Here is a 25,938-nt window from a genome sequence, read left to right as displayed (position 1 = left end):
TATGTTAGTATTGGTGAATCACATGTTGTAGTCATCAAATTTTTAATGAGTCTCCATGTATTTTTTAGTTCTAGATTTGTAGGAAGTGGCAGGTGCTGCTTTGGTTAAAAGGCTTTCAAACTGATTAATAGGTTCATCTATAATTTGATTTTTAAAGAAATACATTTATGATAGTGAGAAAATGTTTCCTCTTCATAAAAAATCTGGCAAGACATACTGGCTTTTGCTCAGAATTTGAAAGTATATGGGAATCAGTTTGGAATATTGAAAAAGTCAAGAAACTAATTCTAGCTCTGGCGCTGTCTTTCGCCGTCCATTTCTTTATATTTAAAATGAGGGAGATATATTAGGTAATTTCTAAGACCTCCTTCAACTCTACTGACATTCTTTCATTGATAGCATTTATTCAGAAGAAATAGATCTGTTTATGGATTGTGTCAGGATATCAAATGAAGGGATGTAACAAAAGATACATAAATTTTTACCCTTGGACTGTTAAAGAATGGCGACTCTGTGCCCACTCCATCCCCCAAAATGGAGGTTTTGTGTTAAGAGTAGGCAAGTCAAAGATGACTTACGTATTGAAATCTTAAATTACTATCTTCTAAGAGTTTATGAGACTTGTGAGAGTAGCCCTTGTGTGATGATACGGCATAGTATTATATTGTATGCATATGGTATTTTTTTAACATCTTTATTGGAGTATAACTGCTTTACAATGTTGTGTTAGTTGCTATTGTATAACAAAGTGAATCAGCTACATGTATACATATATCCCTATATCTCCTCCCTCATGTGTCTCCCTCCCAACCTCCCTATCCCACCCCTTTAGGTGGACACAAAGCAACGAGATGGTCTCCCTGTGCTATGCGGCTGCTTCCTACTAGATATCTATTTTGGTAGTACATATATGTCCATGCCACTTCCTCACTTCGTCCCAGTTTACCCTTCCCCCTCCCTGTGTCCTCAAGCCCATTCTCTGTGTCTGTGTCTTTATTCCTGTCCTGCCCCTAGGTTCTTCAGAACCTTTTTTTTTTTTTTTAGATTCCATATATATGTGTTAGCATACGGTATTTGTTTTTCACTTTCTGACTTCATTCTGTATGACGGACTCTAGGTCCATCCACCTCACTACAAATAACTCAATTTCATTTCTTTTTATGGCTGAGTAATATTCCATTGTATATATGTGACACAACTTTATCCATTCATCTGTCGATGGACACTTAGGTTGCTTCCAAGTCCTGGCTATTGTAAATAGAGCTGCAATGAACATTGTGGTACATGACTCTTTTTGAATTATGGTTTTCTCAGGGTATATGCCCAGTTGTGGGATTGCTGGGTTGTATGGAAGTTCTATTTTTAGTTTTTTAGGAACCTCCGTACTGTTCTCCATAGTGGCTGTATCAATTTACATTCCCACCAACAGTGCAAGAGGGTTCCCTTTTCTCCACACCCTCTCCAACATTTATTTTTTGTAGATTTTTTGATGATGGCCATTCTGACTGGTGTGAGGTGATATCTCATTGTAGTTTTGATTTGCATTTCTCTACTGATTAGTGATGTTGAGCATCCTTTCATGTGTTTATTGGTAATCTATGTATCTTCTTTGAAGAAATGTGTATTTAGGTCTTCGGCCCATTTTTGGATTGGGTTTTTTGATTTTGAGCTGTATGAGCTGCTTGTAAATTTTGGAGATTAATCCTTTGCCAGTTGATTCATTGGCAAATATTTTCTCCCAAAATAAGGGTTGTCCTTTCGTCTTGTTTATGGTTTCCTTTACTGGGCAAAAGCTTTTAAGTTTCACTAGGTCCCATTTGTTTATTTATTTATTTTTCATCCATTTCCCTAAGAGGTGGATCAAAAAGGATCTTACTGTGATTTATGTCATAGAGTGTTCTGCCTTTGTTTTCCTCTAAGAGTTTGATAGTGTCTGGCCTTACATTTAGGTCTTTAATTCATTTTGAGTTTATTTTTGTGTATGGTGTTAGGGAGTGTTCTAATTTCATTCTTTTACATGTAGCTATCCAGTTTTCCCAGCACCATTTATTGAAGAGGCTGTCTTTCCTCCATTGTATATTCTTGCCTCCTTTATCAAAGATAAGGTGACCCTATGTGCGTAGGTTTATCTCTGGGTTTTTTATCCTGTTCCATTGATCTATATTTCTGTTTTTGTGCCAGTACCATGCTGTCTTGATTACTGTAGCTTTGTAGTATAGTCTGAAGTTGGCTATCAGAATCTGAAATTTTAATAAACATCTCTAGGTGATTCTGATTCATGTGTTCTAAGATATATACTACAAAATAACGGCATAGGGAAACGATACCCCAATAATGGAGTTAGGTATCCAGACTGATATGTCTACTTAAAAAAAAAGATAAACAAATGGATAAATCGTTAGCCAGGCTCATCAAGGAAAAAAGAGAGAAGACTCAAATCAATAGAATTAGAAATGAAAAAGGATAATTAACAACTGACACTGCAGAAATACAAAGGATCATGAGAGATTACTACAAGCAATATATGCCAATAAAATGGACATCCTGAAAGAAATGGACAAATTCTTAGAAAAGCACAACCTTCTGGGACCGAACCAGGAAGAAATAGAAAATATAAACTGACCAATCACAAGCACTGAAATTGAGACTGTGATTAAACATCTTCCAACTAACAAAATTCCAAGACCAGATGGCTTCAGAGGTGAATTCTGTCAAACATTTAGAGAAGAGCTAACACCTATCCTTCTCAAACTCTTTCAAAATATAGCAGAGGGAGGAACACTGCCAAACTCACTCTACGAGGCCACCATCACCCTGATACCAAAACCAGACAGAGTTGTCACAGAAAAAGAAAACTACAGGCCAATAACACTGATGAACATAGATGTAAAAATCCTCAACAAAATACTAGCAAACAGAATCCAGAAGCACATTAAAAGTGTCATCCATCACGATAAAGTGGGGTTTATCCCAGGAATGCAAGGATTCTTCAATATACAGCAATCAATCAATGTGATACATCATATTAACAAACTGAAGAAGGAAAACCATATGATCATCTCAATAGATGCAGAAAATCTTTTGACAAAATTAAATACCCATTTATGATAAAAACTCTCCGGAAAGTAGGCATAGAGAGAACTTACCTCAACGTAATAAAGGCCATATATGACAAACCCACAGCTAACATCATTCTCAATGGTGAAAAACTGAAACCATTTCCACTAAGATCAGGAACAAGACATGGTTGCCCACTCTCACCGCTATTATTCAACATAGTTTTGAAAGTTTTAACCACAGCAATCTGAGCAGAAAAAGAAATAAAAGGGATCCAAACAGGAAAGAAGAAGTAAAACTCTCACTGTTTGCAGATGACATGATACTATACATAGAGAATCCTGAAGATGCTACCAGAAAATTACTAGAGCTGATCAATGAATTTGGCAAAGTGGCAGAATACAAAATTAATGCACAGAAATCTCTTGCATTCCTGTACACTAATGATGAAAAATCTTAAAGAGAAACTAAGGAAACACTCCCATTTACCATTGCAAAAAAAGGAATAAAATACCTAGGAATAATCCTATCTAAATAGACAAAAGACTTTTATGCAGAAAACTATAAGACACTGATAAAAGAAATTAAAGGTGATACAAACAGATGGAGAGATATACCATGTTCTTGGATTGGAAGATTCAACATTGTGAAAATGACTCTACTACCCAAAGCAATCTACAGATTCAGTGCACTCCCTATCAAACTACCAATGGCATTTTTCATAGAACTCTAACAAAAAATTTCACAATTTATATGGAAATACAAAACACCCTGAATAGCCAAAGCAATCTTGAGAAAGAAAAACAGGACTGGAGGAATCAGACTCCCTGACTTCAGACTATATACTACAAAGCTACAGTAATCAAGACAGTATGGTACTGGCACAAAAACAGAAATATAGATCAATGGAACAGGATAGAAAGCCCAGAGATAAATCTACGCACATATGGTCACCTTAGTTTTGATAAAGGAGGCAAGATAATAAAACGGAGAAAAGATAGCCTCTTCAATAAGTGGTGCTAGGAAAACTGGACAGCTACATGTAAACGAATGAGATTAGAACACTCCCTAACACCATACACAAAAATAAACTCAAAATGGATTAAAGACCTAAATGTAAGGCCAGAAACTACCAATCTCTTAGAGGAAAACATAGGCAGAACACTCTATGACATAAATCACAGCAAGATCCTTTTTGACCCACCTCCTAGAGTAATGGAAATAAAAACAAAAATGAACAAATGGGACCTAATGAAACTTAAAAGCTTTTGCACAGCGAAGGAAACCATAAACAAGACGAAAAGACAACCCTCAGAATTGGAGAAAATGTTTGCAAACGAAACAACTGTCAAAGGATTAATCTCCAAATATACAAGCAGCTCATGGAGCTTATTATCAAAAAAACAACCCAATTAAAAATGAGCAGAAAACCTAAATAGACATTTTTGCAAAGAAGTTATATAGATTGCCAACAAACAAAGGAAAGGATGCCCAACATCACTAATCATTACAGAAATGCAAATCAAAACTACAATGAGGTATCACCTCACACTGGTCCTAATGGCCATCATCAAAAAATCTACAAACAATAAATGCTGGAGAGGGTGTGGAGAAAAGGGAATCCTCTTGCACTGTTGGTGGGAATGTAAATTGATACAGCCACTATGGAGAACAGTAAGGAGGTTCCTTAAAAATAGAACTTCCATACAACCCAGCAATCCCACTACTAGGCGTATACCCTGAGAAAACCATAATTCAAAAAGTGTCATGTACCACAATGTGCATTCCAGCTCTTTTTACAATAGCCAGGACATGGAAGAAACCTAAGTGCCCATCGACAGATGAATGGATAAAGAAGATGTGGCACATATATACCATGGAATATTTCTCAGCCATAAAAAGAAACAAAATTGAGTTATTTGTAGTGAGGTGGATGGACCTAGAGACTGTCATACAGAGTGAAGTAAGTCAGAAAGAGAAAAAAAAATACCGTATGCTAACACATATATATGGAATCTAAAAAAAAAAAAAAAGGTTCTGAAGAACCTAGGGGTAGGACAGGAATAAAGACGCAGACATAGAGAATGAACTTGAGGACACGGGGAGGGTGAAGTGTAAGCTAGGACAAAGTATGAGAGTGGCATGGACATATATACACTACCAAATGTAAAATAGCTGGTGGGAAACAGCCGCATGGCACAGGGAGATCAGCTCAGTGCTTTGTGTCCACCTAGAGGGGTGGGATAGGGAGGGTGGGAGGGAGATGCAAGAGGGAGGAGATATGGGGATACAGGTATATGTATAGCTAATTCACTTTGTTATAAAGCAGAAACTAACACACCTTTGTAAATCAATTATACTCCAATAAAGATGTTAAAAAAATGAAAATAAATCTATTTAACTCTTAATGTAGCTGGCATATAGTACTAAAAGCAGAGTATATAACCTAATCACCTATGTATAATAAATAGTGGCTATATAACTGTTTCAATTAGAAATGTCAAGTTCACATCTGTTATTGGAACAGTCTTTTGCAATGTGCATGAGAAATTTCCCCCAACATCAAGCCCCTGTAGTTTGCTGTTATAATCAGGAAAAGGAGTTTCAGTATGAGGGTGACTTCGAGTTGCAACTGAGTGGGTTAGGATTTCTAACCGGAAGGACAAGGTTAGTAGTTCGTTAAGGATTGGGGAAGGTACACTGGTAGTGATTGGAGTAAAGGAAAGCGCGGAATGATGGGACGGAGGCTATCGTACATTTTAATTCATAGTCTCCCATGGCTGAACATTGATAAACATTATTTGGTATTTACATCACATAAAAATTTCTCTTATTTGATGAGAAGCGTAACCCCTTATTGTACATAAATGCTGAGCTATCTACATATGTTAAACTAATTACTATTTGTTTTTCTAAGCAGTTCAGCTTCATGCCAGAGTAAAGGATAGTTCTGGATGGCAGACATCATCTATTGTCTTCTTGTCCTACAGGTTCTTATTTTGGAGGAGTATATTTTTCTGGCTCTAGTACCTCAATTCCTCATATGAGTGAATGAAGTTGTTACGAGTGGCTATTTAGGATACCTAGGCTGTGGGAACAACTTTTGTGGTAAAGCTTGGAGCTATTAGAGACTGAGCTACTAGTGATGAAATAGCGGAAGCAAAGAAAAGAAAGGTGGTAAAAGACAGTATGTAGTTCATGCTCATGAATGCAGAAGAGCAAGGGACTTTAAGTAGCAGGCATCTTTGGCTAGTTGCCGAGGTCTTTGCTAATATAGATTGAGAGGTAATCTCTTATAAGTGATGTTAGGAGAGAAAATGAGTTCCTTAGAGCTGAAAATCATATTACAGGGAAGTTGTATGGATTTCTTTTTCATTTATAAAAAGACATTTTTTGGGCTTCCCTGGTGGCGCAGTGGTTGAGAGTCCGCCTGCCGATGCAGGGGACACGGGTTTGTGCCCCGGTCCGGGAGGATCCCACATGCCGCGGAGCGGCTGGGCCTGTGAGCCATGGCCGCTGGGCCTGCGTGTTTGGAGCCTGTGCTCTGCAATGGGAGATTAAAATTATAAGTATTTGCTCATTTTGAAAAGTTCAAACAGAAATGTATACAATAAAAGATGAAAGATTCCCCAGAGGTAACCATTGTTTGCAATTTTGTATATATCCTTTCAGATGTTTTTCTGGTAGTTGTTTTACAAGTTTGGATTATTGAATTCATTTGAGCTATAAGTCAGAGTCTGGTTTTCAGGTTCATATTTAATGATTTTCCTCCCCTTTTCTCTTCCTTATAGGCTTGCTATGGGTGTTCTCCAGGATCAAAGTGTGACTGTAGTGGTATAAAAGGAGAAAAGGTAAGATATGAGATGAGCCTTAAAAAACTTGGAAAACCAATAAAATCGTGATTTTAATATTTTTTTAAAAAAAACAGGGCTTGTACCTCAGCATCTAATTAAATAAAATGAATTTTACTCTACTGCTTATTTTAGATTGCTTTAAGGATTAGACTATATCTCAGAGATCAGCAAACACTTTCTGTAAAAATACATATGGTAAATAATTTAGCCTTTGTGAGGCACATAAGGTCTCTGTCACATAATTTTCTCCCTTTTTAAAAGTAGCCCTTTAATAGTGTAAAAACATTATTGGCTCTTGTACTATACAAAACAGGGATCTGACTGAATTTGGCATGAGAGCTGTAGTCTGCCAACCTCTGATGAATCTTGTTGCAGTCAATGACTTAATAGGCAAAAGAATGCAAAATTCTTAAGGAACCAAACATTTATCAGGCTACTAATCTGTGCTAGTTACCATACAATTTCATGTGTTTCATGTATTTTTATCTAATCCATTTAAGTTAAGGATGGTCTATCTCTGTTTTCATCTCACTTTAACCACAACAGCATCCCTATTATATAGATATGATGATTACAAAGTAAGTATTGGTGATGATTAAATAACATAAACCTAGCCACTATGAATCAGTGACTGACATTGAAAACAGAAGATTAAAAAGGGATAGTGAATTGTGGCCAAAAAGGAATTGTACTAGGAGGAAGGTGATCATACCCTAGTCTTCACTCTTTGGGGCTCAGTGAATATTTTTGAATGAATTATTGAATATTACTAATGATATATGAAAAAGTTTGGGATAATATCTCAAGAGCATATTCCATTTAGGCATATAGAAAGGTACACTAGCATACTAAAGGTGTTTAAAAGTCCTGGAGTAAAGAAACCTATTTGTTTGTTTTGCAGTGCTGTATTTCCAAGCTCTATTTAACCATTTAACCCACTTTGCTTCCTTCTAACGGAACACCTATTAATGATAATTGAAGAGTGTTATACAGAACGCTTATTTGAATAACATTAGCTTGAGGGGAATAGTTTTATAGTAAAGCTACTTTCTGTAGCAGTAAAAACACCAAGAGGGATTCATTTCTGATATTAGCGGAATGACTTTTATCAGATTAACTCTCCTTAAGATAAGAAGTAAACACTCTGGACAAAATATAACAACTATTTAATAGTACAGGAGAGTGGCCAAAGTAGGAAAAAAGTAGAGAGGAGTCTTTTAAAGAAGGGAAGTACAGTGGGCAAGTTTGCACTTATGTGCCTTTTCTCCTGGGTGGGCGCTTCAGTCTGCAGGGCAAAGGATGGCAAGAACCCAGACAGAAAAACAAAGTCTCAGTGGCTTGAGAATTCCAGGACAGCATTGAGGATGCCAGAATGGCTGGAAAATGATGGGAGATATGCTGGAATGGAGGGAGTCACAGAATGGAGAGACCAAAAATCTGCTTGTAAATGCAGCCCAAATACTTGGTTGGACCCTGGACTTTATATGTATAGGGGAGGATTCATGCAACCCAGCAAGAAGGAACAGCTGGAAGCCTGCAATAAGTGAACACAGACTTAACTGCTGTCCATTGAAAGGAAAACAGAGTTTTAAGTGTTAGTTCAGCTGAGTTAGCTATTTCCTAAAACAAAAGTTCAATACTTTTTAGACAATATAAAACAATCCAGTATGTGTACATATTAATAACTACAATGTCCACTATGCAATTAAAACTTACTAGACGTGAAGTAACAAGTAAAAGCGACCCATGGTCAAGAAAAAGACCAATCAATGAAAACTAACTCTGAAATAACACAGATGTTAGAATTCTTAGACAAAGATTTAAAGCAGATAGGATAAATATATTTGTTTATTTAAACGGAACTCTGTGAATAATGAGTGAACAGATAGAGAATCGCAACAGAGCATTGGAAATTGTGAAATAAAAAGGAGGGAAATCTAGATTTGAAAAGCAAAATATAAGAAAGAACAGTTTACCAGGTGGGCTTTTAACAGCAGAATGAAGAACACTGAAGAAAGATGGACAAATAACTTGAGAAATACACGTTACCTAAAACTAAGTAACTAAATGAAGCAAAATATGACTAGCCCTATATCTACTAAGGAAATTGAATTATCATACTCTTCCCACACACACATAAAAATTCCAGTCCAGAAGTTTTCACTGATGAATTATGTGAAACATTTATGTAAGAGACAATATCAATCTTGCATAAACTTAGAAAATGGAAGTGTAAGGCCAACTGGCCCGAGGCAAGGGAACGCAATCAGACTCACAGGTTGCATCAGACCGAAACTTTCTGGACCACCCAGTTCCAGAAACTGACCTGGAGACTTTCCGGACCACCCAGTTCCAGGAACTGACCTGGGGACTTTCCACCCGGCCCAGCCTTCCCGCCTTTCGAGGGGCGGGACTAACGGTCCCAAGACTGATGCGACCGGCACCAGATATTGCCAGGATACCCGGAAAGACCACCAAATAAGGAATAACCTGCGCCCTCCCGGATTCACCACACCCCTTTCCCTTCTTCCTCTATAAATGCTGCCCAAACCCTCGCCCGGGCGCGACTTCTCTGGCCCCTTTCTCTCGGACCAGTGAACCTCGCCCGGGAGCGTTCCCAAATAAAGCTTGTTTAAGCTCTCCTCCGTTTCTTGGTGCCGTTCCTTACAGGAAGCATTCGGGCTGATGTCCAACTAATTTTATGAAACAAATATGCCCTAATACCCAAGCCGGACAAGGATAAAATTTTAAAAATCATTAAACTATAGCTCATTAACATAGATGCAGAAATGAAGAACAGAATTTTAGCAAATCAGATCCAATGGCATATAAAGTGGATAATGTGTTCTTACCAAGTGGGGTTTATGCAAGGAATGCATGGTTGGTTTAACATTTGAAAACCAAAATTATAATTCACCATATTAAAAGACTAAATACAATTTTTTTTTTTTTTTTTGCGGTACGCGGGCCTCTCACTGTCGTGGCCTCTCCCGTTGTGGAGCACAGGCTCCGGACGCGCAGGCTCAGCGGCCATGGCTCGCGGGCCTAGCCGCTCCGCGGCACGTGGGATCTTCCCGTACTGGGGCACGAACCCGCGTCCCCTGCATCGGCAGGCGGACTCTCAACCACTGCACCACCAGGGAAGCCCCCTAAATACAAATTTTAAACATAAATAAGCCTACCATGTAACTATCTCAGCAGATGCAAAGAAAGCATTTACGAAAATACATCATGGATTTTTTTTTTTCTTAAGGCAAGGCTTTACTGAGGCCCCTGCTGCAGCAGGAGTAGGGGTGCATCCAGGGATCGGGCCAGAGGGGTGGCTTAGGTGTTTTGCCCACCCCTCTGGTGGTGGTGTGTGCAGGGGGCATGCTCAGTACCCTGCTTTTGCTCCTGACACCCTGTTTTTGCTCCAGGCTCTTCAAAAGTGGCAGTTGGGTTTTTTGATCTTTTGTATCTTTTTGGGTCCAGAATTTGCCCCAACTGCACATGCGTGCAGTTATTTTTAGTCCCATATAGTTTCTTTGCGTGTTGTTCTTCCAGGAGAGCTGTGTCCAGGTGCAAGCATTGCAACACTGTAGCAAAGGGTCCCAGGTCCCAGCCTGTTTCTTTTTCTTTTTTAACATCTGTGTGATATTCAAGTGGAGATGTTTAAGATAGTTGGCCCTGTGAGCCCAGTTTTTAGGGAAAAATGTGTTGATGTTTGAGATTTCCCAGGGAAAGGGGGAGAAAGGGTCAAAAAGGGCCTCCAGAGAAATACCAATATTTAAAGGACAGGCAGGGGGAGAAGAATATTATTCCATAAAGAAAAATAAGACTGATTTTTTATTCAAATATGGGCAGGCAGCATAAACCAGGTTTTTTTAAAGTTTGACCTTCAGAAATAGATGTTCTACACCATTTTCTGTGTTAGTGAGTGTTAGAAAATTACAGTAAAATCTAGGTAGCTGTAAGGATTAAATAATTGCCTGACAACCAGTAGCAAAGGGTAGGCACATAACAAATGTCAGCCTTCCCTGCCATCTGTATTAGGAATTAGGTAGAGGACCCTCCTGGCACCCTCTCCTCATGGAAGCCTTCTATAGCTTCTACTGCAGGAAACTTTCTACCTTTCAAAGGCTGGGGATTGCTATTGCAATTCTTTTTGCTACTTTCCAGTAATTGCCCTTCTATCTTCTGTGGTATAATATTGCTCTGTCAGCTAGATAGGACTACAGCATCGTTTGACTGTAGTGTGAGATTTCGGGACAAGTATCTGGTATAGGTATATGGTTTTTAATAATCCCAGCACAGTTAAGCTTTTTAGCACTCTCTACTTTCAGTTTCTAGTGTATTCCTCTCATATCTATAGCCTGGGTAGCAGTTTTGCTTCTGAGAAAATATAGCTCTCTTCAAGCATTATTCTCGAGTTTTGGCAGAGATATGCTTTAAATACTAGCAGAGATCCCAAAACGTAGCTGTGTTTTCCACTTATGGAAATATACTCGAACTGGATTGTCTTTTTCCTTCTAGCTTACTTGTGGTCTGGCACTTGTGGTCAGATTTCTACTACCTGCTCTGCCAATATGGGCTATGTAATGATTTGAGCCAATCCAGCTCTAAAATTTTTGAATCTTTTATTTTTCTTCTCTTGTTCTATTTCCTTCAAAATAATGACATTGAGATTGATGGATACTAAATTATCATAATTCTATGAGCAATTAAAACAATAAAGAGATATATTTATAGAAAATAGAGAGAAAATGCTGTAATATGTCAATAATAATTATTGTCAAAGCTACAGGAATGTTTAGGTCTACCTTTAACTGGCTAACATTTGCTTCATTTGCTTTGAAGTAATAAGTGAAAACTGATCAGAAGTAGCCTTTTCAAAGGGCTTATATTTATTGTAGGATGCTTCAACAGAAGAAGTTATTCAATACAAGATCATCTAAGCTATCTAGGCTAAACTTAGTATTTACCCCCTGTTGCCACACACACACAGACACACACAGATACACACACATACTGGGGTTATGAATGAAAGTCTATTGTACCTTAACCTCCAAGGGTAAGTGCTTCTAATGGCCCATTAGTCAGTTGCCTTGTAGATATGGATGCTTTCTCTTTCTCAGGTGCTGCCTAGGCTGTCACTCTGGATAGGATCTGGGGAGAAGAGGGTTCCCAGAACAAGGTCCAGAGCCTCTGGCCGGAGACTCCACCTTCAAGCCTTAGGAAAGTAGAGGAACTGCTTGCAGCACTGCAGTTGGAAGCACATGCCACGGAGCTGTGAGCCCTTAGGGTTCTTAAACTTAACAGTGATGAATTTGCTTTCTGTGACTGGATCCCCTAGAGATGTTAGGGTTCACACTCTTAATATAAATTGACTGTATGCAAGTTAACTAACCCTAATGTGTCTATCTAATGGTATATTAGTATACATGGTCGCCCTGCAACACCCACCTATCTGGTTGTATAGATATGCACATCAGGCAGCCTTTCCTGATAGATGGTGATAAGATGTAGACCTAGTAGACCCTCACTAGTAGGTAGACAGCCCTCCTGTGCTGGTGTTGATAAGTGCTGTGGTCAGAACTGGGACTTGAGTCACAATTGCTGGTGGTTTTTTCTTTTCCTCTACAACAAACATTGATTCCTTTTTGTGTTGATTTTACAGTCAGAGAAAAATATAAAAATTTTGATGTTATAGAGCCTTTTTCTAGCTAACTCATCGCTAATCAGCAAATGAATTTCCATTCTGAATAATCCTGCAACTCTGTACTCCACAGCAAACCTGAAATCTTCTCTGATGTTTTCCTTTTGCACTTCTTCATCCCTGCACCATACTTATTTCATGTAACCCCTTCATTCCTGTTTTCCTGGATTTATTGCCATCTTCCCTGTTAAATTCTTGATGTCAGTATATATAAACTTCATTTCTGATAAGCTTTTTACTTTTACGAGAAAGCAAGAGATTACATTACCAAATACGATATAAATTCAGAGTGATTTGTATCTTTCCACTCCTATCTTACAGGTTTCTCCATGTTAGTGGACACTCTGAACTTAGCATAATTAAATTAATTTAGTCTTCTCTAGATAGTCATTTGATGTTTTTGAATCTCAACGATGTTTGTGCTTGAAAATTCACAAATGACTTTATCTTTCATTCTTGTTCAATTGCAGGGGGAGAGAGGATTTCCAGGTTTGGAAGGCCATCCAGGTTTGCCTGGATTTCCAGGTCCAGAAGGGCCGCCAGGGCCTCGGGGACAAAAGGTACGTGCCAAATTACCAACCAGTAATACTAAAGGAATTAAGCCATCTTAATGTGGGACAGGTGTCAAATCAATTAAAAAGTTACTGAATTATAGCCAGAAACTAATATTTAAATAAAACAATAGAATGGCCAAGAATCTATACTTCATTGTTGTTGTTTTTTTTTAAAAAGCGGAATATTACTGCTGTATTCAAATGCTTTTGGAAGCTGTTAATTGTGTGTGGTCATTGGGATCCTTAACAAAAATTAAGTCCTGTCAGGAGCTCAGCTGAGCTGGAGAGAGCTTAACTGCCAGGTGTCAGAGTACTGATTAAGACAACAAGCCAACATGAAAGTAACAGTCAAGGCTTTAGTCACTTAACCGTGACAGTGTGTATAAGCAAAACATAAACCAGAGAAAGCGTGGACTCCCCCACTCTTCCATTATTCCTCATGGAACAGTGCCAGTGAGGGTGAAATGGATAAGCACAGACACAGGGAATTGTTTCACTGCTCAGGGAGCTTGGAGCAAAAAACTGCTGTTTTGGTTTTTTTGTTGTTGTTGTTTCCAACAAAAGGTTCACATGTTTATTACAGAGCTACACAGTGAGCAGTGATGAGGAAAGCTCAAGAGGAGAGAGCATCAAACACAGGCAGCTGTTCCAGACACTAGTGATGTTCTGATAATGTGTGTGAATTCATATGTGAGGCTCATTATAGACCCAGCTTGGTTCTTCTCCAATGTCTTCTCTTAGAGTTGTACCTGATTTTATTACCAGTTTTCATTCGAATCCATTGGGGAATGGGATGATTCTGCTTTTGTTTCTTGGCCAGAAATCGCTTGATCCTGAAAGTCTTGTGAGAAGACATGGCGATGATCAAATCCAGCCGCAGATAGAATGGAGGACAAGAGAAAAGAGCAAAACTGCTGTTTTTTAGTATACCTGACAGCGGGATGAAAGAAGGGAGGGGGGAAGGGCTAGGAGTGGAGAACTACTGAGTCAGAGTACAGAAAAAATGTCCTCAAGGTTCCCCCTCTTTGACTGAAGACGTCTTCACCAAGGTTCCACGTAAAGAGGCCTTTCAGTGCAGATATGCATAAGAGCATGACCAGCCAGGGGGATTGACTCCTTTACTACAATTCCCTTCAGAGACTGACATGCATTGGCTGTGCACTAATTCTGGTGTGGGATGGGCAGCTTTTCTCTATGAGGCTTACCATATGGTTGGGCCTGAAAAATCACACATAGGTCTTTAGCCAGGAGCCAGATTCCTCGATTCCATTTCCTGATTTTTCAGGACCCAAATGAGAAACATAGGTTACTCCAACATGGACCTGAATGGGTCAGGCCTTGAGGAGTTATGTCAAAAAATAGGTAGTTAATCTGAGGCTCCAGTGGATCATGGTCATGATCAAAATTATTCCAAGCAGGACAATCAGGCCTGCCTGGAGGAGTGAGTGTAACCATAAGCTCCAAACATTACCAAGCCAGGAATAGATGGGGTTGGGTGGTGAGAGACATGTCTAGCAGTTTGTCAAATTTACAGTGGCGGCAGCTATCTGAGACAGGTGTATCAATGAATTTGGTGAGGTGGAAGTCACACAGGCTATTCTGTGGGAGAGAAAGAAGGAGACAATATATCCTTACACTCTCCCTCTCCTGTACCCAGGCTCATAGATCCAAAGGTGCTGTTATCCTGTCAGTTGGGAATACTTTTCCCCATTGACTGCTGTGTGGGCAGTTTCTCCTATACCACGAGCAAGGATAGCATCTTATATGCATGTTAAGATATAGGATGTGAAGAGATAATAGTGAATTTTAAGATTGGGAAAAGCTTCTGTTTTTTTTTTTTTTTTAATGGCTCTTTGACTGATGAACTGATATATGAAAGGGCCAGTTCTGTTCATTTTCCTGGAAAATAATAGTGGTTTAGAAACCCTTTTTTCCTAATTTTATTTCATGGAATAGTGGTACATCGTGTCATTAGAGCATTAAGGAAATCAAATGGATACTCATCAAGTAGTCCTCTGAGTAAAGGGGGAAAATTAATTTAAACGCACAAATACTTTTTAACACTTAACTATACCATAGCATAGATTGTGGGAGTAGGCTTGAGCATGATCTCTGAGGAGGTGGCAGTACACCAAGGAAGTTTTATTAGATTCAAGAGCAGAAGGGACATGTGCTAAATTTCCTGAGTAGAACTTTACACTGAGGAAAAGGCAAGACTCTAAATGACTGCATAAAATTTAAGTAGATGGGCCATACAACAGAATTTCCTATGTCCAATGAGGTGCAAAATAGCAGAATGTTTCTTGTGCACCCAGAAATAGCAGAAGGATCTGAAAGAGTCAAGTGGGTAGAATTGAACACTAACTCAGCAGCAGTCCATGTAGACTGCTGGCATGGGACATCTCAATGGATTCCAGCTTGGACTAGACTGTCCCACCCCTCAACGTCTCAGAACTGCTTAAGCCCTTCATAGCTTAGGCACAGGCTTGTGAAAATGAGGTGGGAAGTCCAATTAACTGAGGTTAAGTTTCAGCCATCTTAGTGAAATGGGTGCTTTGAAATAGAAATTAAGTTGAACCATAGAAAAATAAAGTTACATTTCTTGTATCTGAGTTTACCTGGGATTTGGGGCTGAGTTTCTTGCACACTATGCTCAGTGAGAGGTGGCAAGTCTAATAAAGATTTAGGTCAGATTAAAAAGAGCTTCCCTGGTGGCGCAGTGGTTGAGAGTCCGCCTGCCGATGCAGGGGACACGGGTTCGTGCCCCGATCCAGGAAGATCCCACATGCCGCGGAGCGGCTGGGCCCGTGAGCCATGGCCGCTGAGCCTGCGCGTCTGGAGCCTGTGCTCTTCAACGGGAGAGACCACAGCAGTGAGAGGCCCGTTTACCGCAAAAAAAAAAAAAAAATAAAAAAAATAAATAAATAAAAGCTAACTACATCAGATTTTTTGAAATAGTTTAGCATTAACTGGGACTATTGTACAATAGTATGATAATTTTTAAATGTGTGGTTGTATGCAGTTTAAATTTAGAAAGCAATCCAGTCTTTTGCTGTGATTCCATTTCTATATCCATAAAAGGAGGAGGTTTGACTGCTTTCTAAACTTTGGGGATTTTGAATTAGAAGCACTTTCTGCTTCTATCTTCAGTATGACTTCATGCTCCCCAACATAGCTGAATTTATACTTTTTATGTGATTGGGTATTCGGGCATATGTGTATGTGTTAACATACATACCAAGTCAAAAATTTTGTAGGATTATTCTTTAATCTGTATACTCATATATGAAAGTAAATATATATAAAACAAATATATATAGGAGTGTATATATAAAGATTGCCAAAGGATTTCTTTATTCTTAAAAATAAAATTTAATTGATTTTCAATAGATAATATATTCATTTTGTTCAAAATAAATTAACATAAAAAGGGTATACAATGAAAAAAATCTCCTTTCCACTGTGTCCATTAGCCACTGAGTTCTACATATTCCCAATGGGCATCCACTTACGTTATTTTCTTGTGAATATGCCCAAGAATTTTTTATGAATATGTGTGCAGATACAAATATATACATGCACATACATGCATATACACACATACACACTTTTACCTCCCTTTGTTTATAAAATGGTATCCAACACATTGTTTGACCTTTGTTTTTCACTTGACATACATTGTAGATATCCCATATCAGTATACACGGAACCTCCTCGTTTTTTATAACTGCATTGTATTATATTGTGTGTATAAACCATAACTCATTAAGCCAGTTCCCTATTGATGATCATTTAGGTGGTTTTCAATTTTTTGCTACCACAAACAGTGCTGCTATGATGTACAATTTAAATAGATTTTCTTTCCCCAATAAGGGATTATCTCTAAGATTACTAGAAGTGATTTTGCTGGATCAGAGCATACATGTATTTATATATTTTTGTGGATATCGCCAAATTGCCACCCAAGAAGTTGTATGATTTATCCTTGGTTCAGCAATGTACAAGAAGATCAATTTCCCTGTAGCTTCACCCAATCCTATTATGAAACTTGGATTCTTGCCAATCTGTTAGATGAAAAATGGCCTCTCAATGTACTTTTAGTTTGCACTTCTCTTATTAAAAATAAGATTGAGCATCTTTTCATTTCTGTGAACTGTCTATTTATACCATTTGCCCATTTTTCTACTGGATTGTTGGTGTTTTCATATTTCACCGAGCTATTTATATTTTAGGGAGATTGCCCTTTATCTGTGTCGTGAGTTACAATTATATCCCACCAGTTTGTCATTTGTCTTCGATGGGTGTGTGCATGTGTATGTGTATATTTATGTGTGTGTGTGTGTGTGTGTGTGTTTTGTTTATCAGAGGTCTTTTGTGGCATTTGGGTTTTGAATATTAAATGCCTTCCCCACTGTAAGAGTATAAAATAATTCTCCCATGTTTTCTTCCAGTATATTAATAGTTTCACTTTTTTCATGTGAATGTTTTATTGATTTCAATTCATCCTGGTATGGTTTGTGATGTAAGTTCCACTTTTTTTTCCAGATGTCCTCACAAGTGTGTCCCAATATAATTTTCCCCACTGATTTGCAATGCCACTTTCATTATATACCAAATTCACATGAATATATGGACCTGTTTCTCAACTTTTCATACTCTTCCAGTGGTCTGGTTATTTAAATATCAGAACCAAACTATTTTAATTATTGACATCTTATGCTATATTTTTATATCTGCCAGTACTAGTGTCCCCTCATTGATCTTTTTTTTCTTCAGAATTTTTCTCAATGTAACTAAATTGTTGATAATTGACTTTTTTAATGTTGAATCCTATTATCCAGGAACATGGAATGCCTTTCCATTTGTTCCAGTCTTCCTTTTTGAACTTCAGAAGTGTTTTAAAATTTTCTTCTTATGAATCTTAAACATTTCTTGCTCAGTTCATTGCTAAATATTTTATCTTTTTCTGCTATTGTAAATTGCACATTTTCTTCCATTATGTTTTCTAACTGGTAGTTGTTGGTATATAAGAAAGCTATTAATTCTTCATATTAATTTTATATACAGTTACCTTACTGAATTATCTTATTGATTATAGTTTTTCATTTAACTATCTTGGGTTTTCCATGCATACAATCGTATTATTTGCAAATAATATGTTTTACCTCATTCTTTCCAATTTTTATACCTCTAATTTCTCTCTCTTATTTAGCCACGTTGGTTAGTATGACCAGTATAGTTTTGAGGCATCCTTGTCTTATTTTCACCTTTAGTGGGAAGACACAAAAAGATTCATTGAACAAACAATTTTCTAGTTTTAAAATAGAATTAGATTTACTTTAATTTCCTTAGAGATGCATCTTTTGTGAAAAGAGTAGATTATTAACCTTGTTTTAAAGCAAGGTGTGGTAGGCAGAATAATGCCCACCCCCTAAAGATGTCCATAACCTAATCCCCAGAACCTGTGAATATGTTAGGTTACACAGGTAAGCAAAATTAAGATTGCAGGTGGAATTAAAGCTGCTAGCTAGTCAGCTGGTTTTAAACTAGGGTAATTATTCTGGATGATCTGGGTGGGCCCAGTATAATCATAAGGGTCCTTTCAATGTTGAAGAGGGAGGCAGAAGAGTCAGTGTCAGAGTGGTGCAATGTTAGAAAGATTCATTCAGCCATCACTGACTTTGAACATAGAAGAGGGCCATGAGCAGAGGGATGCTGGTAGCTCTGGAAGCTGGAAAAAGAAAGTAAATGAATTCTCTCCATAGAATCTCCAGAAAGTACATAGCTCTGCCACTGAGACCCTTCATACCTCTGACTTCCAGAACTGTAAGATTGTATTATTTTAGGCCACTAAGTTTGTGGTAATTTGTAAGAGGAGCATAAGGAACTAATACATCAGGTAACCTTTTCTCCAAATAAAACTTTTCATGGAAGCCCCAAATAAAACAGATAAAAACAGAGCTTCAGTGATTGAAGGAGGGTGGCATAGGCATAAAGGAACCTCCAGGGGAAATTCTAGGGTTGTAAGTAGAGTAGTTTGAAAGCCACTTGTATAAAGCAAGATGTCCCAGTTTAATAAAAACTATCTAAAGGCTCAGATGGTGGCCTACTAGCTGTATGTTCCACTGAAATTCCTGCCTATTGGAGCAGAATTAGGTTTTCTTTACTCCATTTTTAAAAGAAACTACATAGTAAAACTTAGTGAGGTAAGACTAAATTCTCAGCAATGCGGTTGTAACTAGAAATGGGTAAATAGATTAACGAACATGTGGGCAGCCTCTTTTGCATGGAGTCTATAGCAGAAGCTTGAAAGGAAAGTCTATGGTTTTCTTTTTCTTTCTTAGCTCTGCCAGTAGAAAGTGTCTTATAAAACATAGCAAAGGTTTAAAACAGCAAACTCAAGAACAGCTCATGTTTAGGCCCAGAGATGATGCAAGCAGATTGACACAATATAGAAACTGCCCAGATTTTCAGCTCTTATTTTGTTTATGCATAAATGATTTGGGGAATATCTATACTACTATTTCATCTTTCTTTTCTTGCATGCTTCATAATTAACTTTACAGGTATAAAGTTTCTTCTACATGTTAACAGTTTTCTTCTCAGTAAATAAAGGCGTTTCTTTTAGCATCTGACTTACCTCAGTGCTTTCAGTCTCAATAATACATGCTTCTTCCTTGGGCATGTAAGTGTCTCACTAACTTTCACAAAGGTTCACAAAAATGTGTCTCAGTTTACAGTCTAAAATTAGTTATTTGAGGGCTATTTTTGAAGGAAAAATAACTAAATATGTTGTATTTTTCAGGGTAGTGATGGAATTCCAGGGCCACCAGGACCAAAAGGGATCAGAGTAAGTGATATTTGCTGTATCAAATGCTTTGTTGGTCAAAATAGAGAAGAAGCAAATGAAGTGTTATGAGGCAACTAGAAAAGACTCATATTGAAATGCAGAAAGAAAACTGAAGTCTTTAAAAAGTTAAATTTAAGAGTTTGTATATGTCTACAATTAGCCTTTCTCTAGTATTTTGATAGTTACCTTTATATATCCAGATGTCTGTTTAAACTAATGAAAGAAGACTTTTGGTTAAGAAATAGAAAGTGTTGAATTACAACAAATTTTCAATTTATTAAAAATATATATCATACAGGTGATTTAAAGCAGAACTTCCCAACCAGTGCGATCATCTCAGTCCTCTGGGTTCAGAGGGCTGATCGATCACATCAGGCTGTGTACCCTCCCCGGTCCTACATACAAATATTATAATTTTATTTGTGTATCTTGAAGAGAACAAGTTTGTGAAGCACTAGTTTAAACCGTTAGGTTAAAGAATAACTATTTTTGGAAGAATACAATATTGCCTCAGTTCTAAGATGTATGATTTTTCAAGTTTTAATGTTCTGGAAATCAGGATGTGTCTCAAAATTGAAGTAGACATTTAGTGTAATTTTTCTGAAAAGCTTTTAGGTTGATATATACTTTTCAGTGTGTTTTCGATTTGGGAGGAAACTGTGACGTTTAAAAATAGTACTGACTTTTGGAAAATCATATTTAACTTTTTGAGCCTCAGTTTCTTCATTTGTTAAATTGAAGAGAGTCAAACAACACAATCTCCAAGGTCCCTTTTAGCTCTGAAATTCTGTTGTCATGGATTGGCAAGGTCCCTGAATTTGAATACAAAATATATGGGTGGTGGCTATGTGTTACAAAGACAAACATTCTGATCTTCTGGATCTCCAGAAATTTAGTAGATGTACACATTTTATATAAATATTTAAAACAGTCTGTTTGCTATCTACGTCTTAACAACATGTAGCTTGCCTTACGTGCTGCTTATGACTGGTGTGGGTAGGGCACTGGAAAAGCAAGGAGGAAACTCAAAACTCTTCGTTTATTTTAGCAGACATGTATCTATGTTTTTTTGTAGTAACTGAATATCAGTATACTATTAAAGCTCTTCATAATAATCATATCTCTTAATAGCTATAGCTACCATTAACTATGTTCTAAGCACTGTTGAAACTAAATAGCTTCAAAATAACAATATGCAAATAAAACAACCATTTCAATTTTAATACTAATAATAGAATTCTTAAATGCCACTAATTATTTCTTTGCTGTTCTTCTTTTCCCCTTTGAATTGACTAATTTCAGTCAAAATATCATGTTTTAAAGACACTTGAAGTAATTCTCTTCTCTGTATGGTTACTGTCCACAACTTGCTGTACATTAGGTTCATTGGTCCCAGTTTGCTTTCAAGTTTTAACGATTTCCTTTTTACCGCTTTCTAATTTTTCATTATTTAAAACATTTACATTGTTCTATAAGGCAAGGTATAGTCAGAGATGCTACCTATCCTTCCTTCCATCTCCCTATTCTCTTTCCGCCTTCCCCCAGAGGTAATCATTTTTATTATTTTCTGTTTATCTTTTCATTGTTTAGTATCACTACTAAAAGTTAGTATATACACTACTTACACTTTGTTTCTTTTGCTTACCATTATATCCTGGAGATCACTACATATTTCAATGTACAGAGATTTTGCTCATTCTTTTTAACAGCTGCATAGTTTTATATTATGCGGATGTACCATAATTTATTTAGTCATATCCCTATTTATTTAGTCATGTCCCTATTTAGGTTAGAAACCTAAAGGTTTCTAACCTTTAGCTATAAATATGGTTATACGGCCATTTCTAGACTTTAGCTATAATAATGCTTCAGTCAGTAACCTTGAATTTCATATTTTGTTTCATAATTTCTTGTGTGCCTTTGGGATAGATTCTTAGAAATGAATTTCTTCGAAGAGTACATAAATACATGTGTAATTTTGTTAGGTATTTCCAAATTTCTCTCCATGGTGTTTAAATCCCATTAGCAGTTGTATGAGAGTACCTTTTCCCCATAGCCTCACCTACAGAGAGTTTTGTCAAACTTGTATTTTTGCCAATCCTGACAGGGGAATTTGATTAAAGAATTTTGTGGGTGATCACATTGATGTTCTCAGGGGCAGATATATTTGCCACATACCCATACCCTGCTGAATTCAATATTCATCACAAACCTGGGAGAATCACTTTGTCTTTTAGAAAAGACCTTTCATCCACTAATTTGCCTGCTCCTGCTAAGTGCAATAAAGGCAGTGCTCCCTCAAATAGGAGTTTTTTTCTATAGTTTTCTATAAAAGAGATTTTTAAACACATATAGGAGTTTTTTCTATAGTGTTTAAAAGAACGAGTGGTAATAATCAATGAAACACATTTTGTCCATTGCTATTCTAAATGTAATTCTCATAATTCCCTTAGGTAGGATATTATTTTATTGTTACTGATTATTATTTGATTCAAGGAATTTATTTCTTTTATAGGGTCCTCCTGGACTTCCTGGATTTCCAGGGACACCGGGTCTTCCTGTAAGTAGGATTTGGCTTCTTATTTTAAAATTCCTTAAAAAGTAATCTAAGAAATATTATACATGTGTTATATCCCCTTTCAAAGGGAATGCCAGGCCATGATGGGGCCCCAGGACCTCAAGGTATCCCTGGATGCAATGGAACCAAGGTGAGATTTCTTTGACTTAATCTTAAGCAATATGCTTGATAATAATAGACTTAAAAATTTCAAGGAATCCATATGAAGAATGTCAAAGAAGAGATATAGTAGCTTCATGTCTAGGACAGACATAGGATATGTTCTCAGTTAACATTTTCAATATATTGAAACATCAGTAATTCTTGAAGCTTGTGTAATTAGCTGGGATATTGCATTGGGTTGAAGATTATTTACCAAATCCTTTTTTTTGACTTTAGTGTAAAGTAAGATGAGAGTTAAAAAGGAATTAGGATATATATGTTTCAAATATTGTATCGGTTGTTAAGAGTAATACTTGTGAATGTCATTCATTAGCTTTGTCTTTTTTAAACAACTAGGTACAGTTTAAGTTTTCAAATCTTTCATATTCTTAAAACTTCTTTACCTTGCCTAATAACTTCCTTAAGAAAAATCTTAAAAATCTATATGTAATATATCACATCAGTTTTTACCATAAACTATTAGTATGAAACCTGAAACTTCTCCATCAGTGAAAATAATGAATTTAACAAGTGAAAAAATAAAACTTCACATACTACAAACATCGTTTCCTGACCCACTTTTCTTATCTTTAGTCAATCCTAATTCCAACTATTTGGATTTAATATAAAATGAGAGAAAGAAAAAAAAAAGAGGAAAATCTGCTCTTTTTGAATGCTTACATATTATTGTTTCTGCTTCTTCTTCCCTCACTTTTCTCATTTTCCTATAGGTTAATGAAATTTATTATTATTTTCTGTATATCCTTTTGGCATTTCCATTTTGTACATAATATTCAGTGAAACTATTTATGAAATACCCTAGATTTTTCTAACTAATGACATGTGTCATATTTTATATTAGGGCATATATTTAAAATAACTTGAAAAAACTATTTTGCATTATGGGAGGCCACGTTTTGTGATAATCGTTGTAGTATATACTTGAAGGCAATAAAATATTTTTACCTCCAATATTTCTCCAAGTCGTTGTGACCCTTGTCAATAATAATAATAATAATGCCATTATTTATTATTATTATTATCATTTTGATTTTGATTGTGGGTTTGTTTTGTGAGGCTTAGTTCTTCATTTCTGCTTGGGGTGACCTTACAGTGATAGAACCAATGTGGAATTAGTTTGCGTGGCACATTGCATGTTAAAGTAGGCTACATTTGTATGCCTATTCTGGTAATTTGTTTGGTTTTTGCCAGCACGCCTTGAGCAACAGACCACTAGCCAGTTTTAATTTTGAAGACCAGATGTATCTACAATGAGTATAGCATGCTATGTGATTAAAGGGATCTTTTTCTTTCTTTTTGTTAAAGCAGCACCTTAGCAGATCTCATGATTAGCTTGTGTTTGAGGCAACAAAGTTTTTGAAAATGGATTTATTATGTATACTTTCAGATTAAATGGTTTCTTATATTTCTAGCTACGTAACTAATAGAACGAACCCTAGAGATGGAGCCAGAATACATGGGTTGTTTTGTTTTCTGTCTTCTAAACTCAGTGTACAGGCCACTCCCTTTCTCTCTGGGCCTACTTTGTCCATGTGTAAAAAGTGGTAGAGAGAGGGATATTGGACAGTAACTCAAAGGCACATAGCTGTAATCATTTTACTCTTTTAAGCCTCTGACGAGGATGTTTCTAAGATTACTATGGCATATAGATATTTGAAAGGAGGTTGCATTGGGGTTCTTCTACAGCAATTTTAGCTTTTGTTTTCTAAACCAAATGTCCATATTAGTACTTTACAAAAGGGAGTGAGAAAAATTGGGTGCCTAGAGAACATAATGACCTGCAATTGCTAGAACTATTGCTATTATTGTCCTTTTGGTGATATTAATGGCGTTCTTTCTTATCATCTTTTCCTCTTTACAAAAATAATTTGAAATAGTTTATGATGAAAGAAAAATGCAATAGGGCAGTTAAAATAAAAATCTATATAATACATGGGCAGGAAATTGGGGCAGATCATTAACTATTAAATGTGATGATGGCCAGGAATCTGTGGTATGATTGTCTCAAAATGGATTTGTCAGAAGAAAATGACTAAGGTAGAAGATTTTTTTCTTTATTTCTGATTGGGATTGATGAGTAGAGATAAAAGTATCTTAGAAGGCTGAATTGATATGGATAGTAGATATTGAAGTAATTGGAAAGTGAAGGCTAATGAATTTTTGGCAATCTGGTATGTTTCAAAATGGCTTTTACAGAAATCTTTTCAATAAGTCATTGTTTGTTGGTATAGCTACGCTTTGTTTTTTGTTCCTCACGCTCTTTATTTTTAACTCCTTCTAGGGAGAACGTGGATTTCCAGGCAGTCCCGGTTTTCCTGGTTTACAGGGTCCTCCAGTAAGTTATAAAATTTGGGATTATAATGAACACAGGAATTAACAGAAGAAGCAGAATTGTAGAAAGTGAGCTCAGTGCATTCATGTGGAACAAAGGAGTACATTTTGAAATACTAAACTAGAAGAGGATTTTTTAATATAAATTTATTTATTTATTTATTTGTTTATTTATTTATGGCTATGTTGGGTCTTCGTTGCTGCACACAGGCTTTCTCTAGTTGTGGCGAGTGGGGGCTACTCTTTGTTGCGGGGCGTGGGCTCAGTAGTTGCGGCTCGCGGGCTCTAGAGCGCAGGCTCAGTAGTTGTGGCGCACGGGCTTAGTTGCTCTGTGGCACGTGGAATCTTTTGGGACCAGGGCTCGAACCCATGTCCCCTGCATTGGCAGGTGGATTCTTAACCACTGTGACACCAGGGAAGCCCAAGAAGAGGATTTTTTATAAAAGAAGTTAGTAATACACAGAGCTCTCTGCTCTGTAAAACTAAAGATTCTGTGGTATTTAATATAAATGTCATCTCTAAGTATCTTAAGATACCTTGTACTCAGAATGATCTTACAGTAGTCTATTCAATTTGTGTTCTTTTGCTTGCTCCCCTCTCATGTATATAAAATAATCCCTTTTCTTTTTAATAATAGGGACCTCCTGGGATCCCAGGTATGAAGGTAAGCATCTCATGTTGGGAAGGTAAACATTTTGAATAAAATATTTAGAAAGCCTGCATCTTCAATCAGATAATGTCTCTGACTTCTGTCTTAAAATGGATGCTTCTAGAAGTTGTGCAGGTGCACATTTACGAGCTCTCCTTAAGTAGTCTCCTTTGTTCTCGTGGCTTTAAGTACCTTTTATGGGCTGATA

The 25,938-nt window shown here is 36.9% G+C and overlaps 2 protein-coding genes across 3 annotated transcripts in view; one reads left to right on the top strand and one right to left on the bottom strand.

Moving 5' to 3' along the window:
- The window catches only part of COL4A5 (collagen type IV alpha 5 chain), a 218,474-nt gene that overhangs the window by 89,236 nt on the left and 103,300 nt on the right, over positions 1–25,938 (top strand). For both annotated transcript variants that reach the window (XM_033849377.2, XM_019949549.3), the window contains exons 2-8: positions 6,849–6,908; positions 13,077–13,166; positions 19,966–20,010; positions 22,526–22,570; positions 22,656–22,718; positions 25,032–25,085; positions 25,719–25,745. In XM_033849377.2, coding sequence (XP_033705268.1) covers positions 6,849–6,908; positions 13,077–13,166; positions 19,966–20,010; positions 22,526–22,570; positions 22,656–22,718; positions 25,032–25,085; positions 25,719–25,745 — 384 coding nt within the window. The remainder of the gene's footprint in view (positions 1–6,848; positions 6,909–13,076; positions 13,167–19,965; positions 20,011–22,525; positions 22,571–22,655; positions 22,719–25,031; positions 25,086–25,718; positions 25,746–25,938) is intronic.
- LOC109552481 (large ribosomal subunit protein eL39-like) lies at positions 13,721–14,058 on the bottom strand. The gene has a single exon (XM_033849378.2). It carries the CDS (start codon positions 14,014–14,016, stop codon positions 13,861–13,863), a length of 156 nt encoding a protein of 51 aa, XP_033705269.1. The 5' UTR covers positions 14,017–14,058; the 3' UTR covers positions 13,721–13,860.

This window comes from Tursiops truncatus, chromosome X (assembly GCF_011762595.2).
Source record: "Tursiops truncatus isolate mTurTru1 chromosome X, mTurTru1.mat.Y, whole genome shotgun sequence".
Lineage (NCBI taxonomy): Eukaryota > Metazoa > Chordata > Mammalia > Artiodactyla > Delphinidae > Tursiops > Tursiops truncatus.
This window is presented reverse-complemented; position numbering and strand designations above follow the sequence as displayed.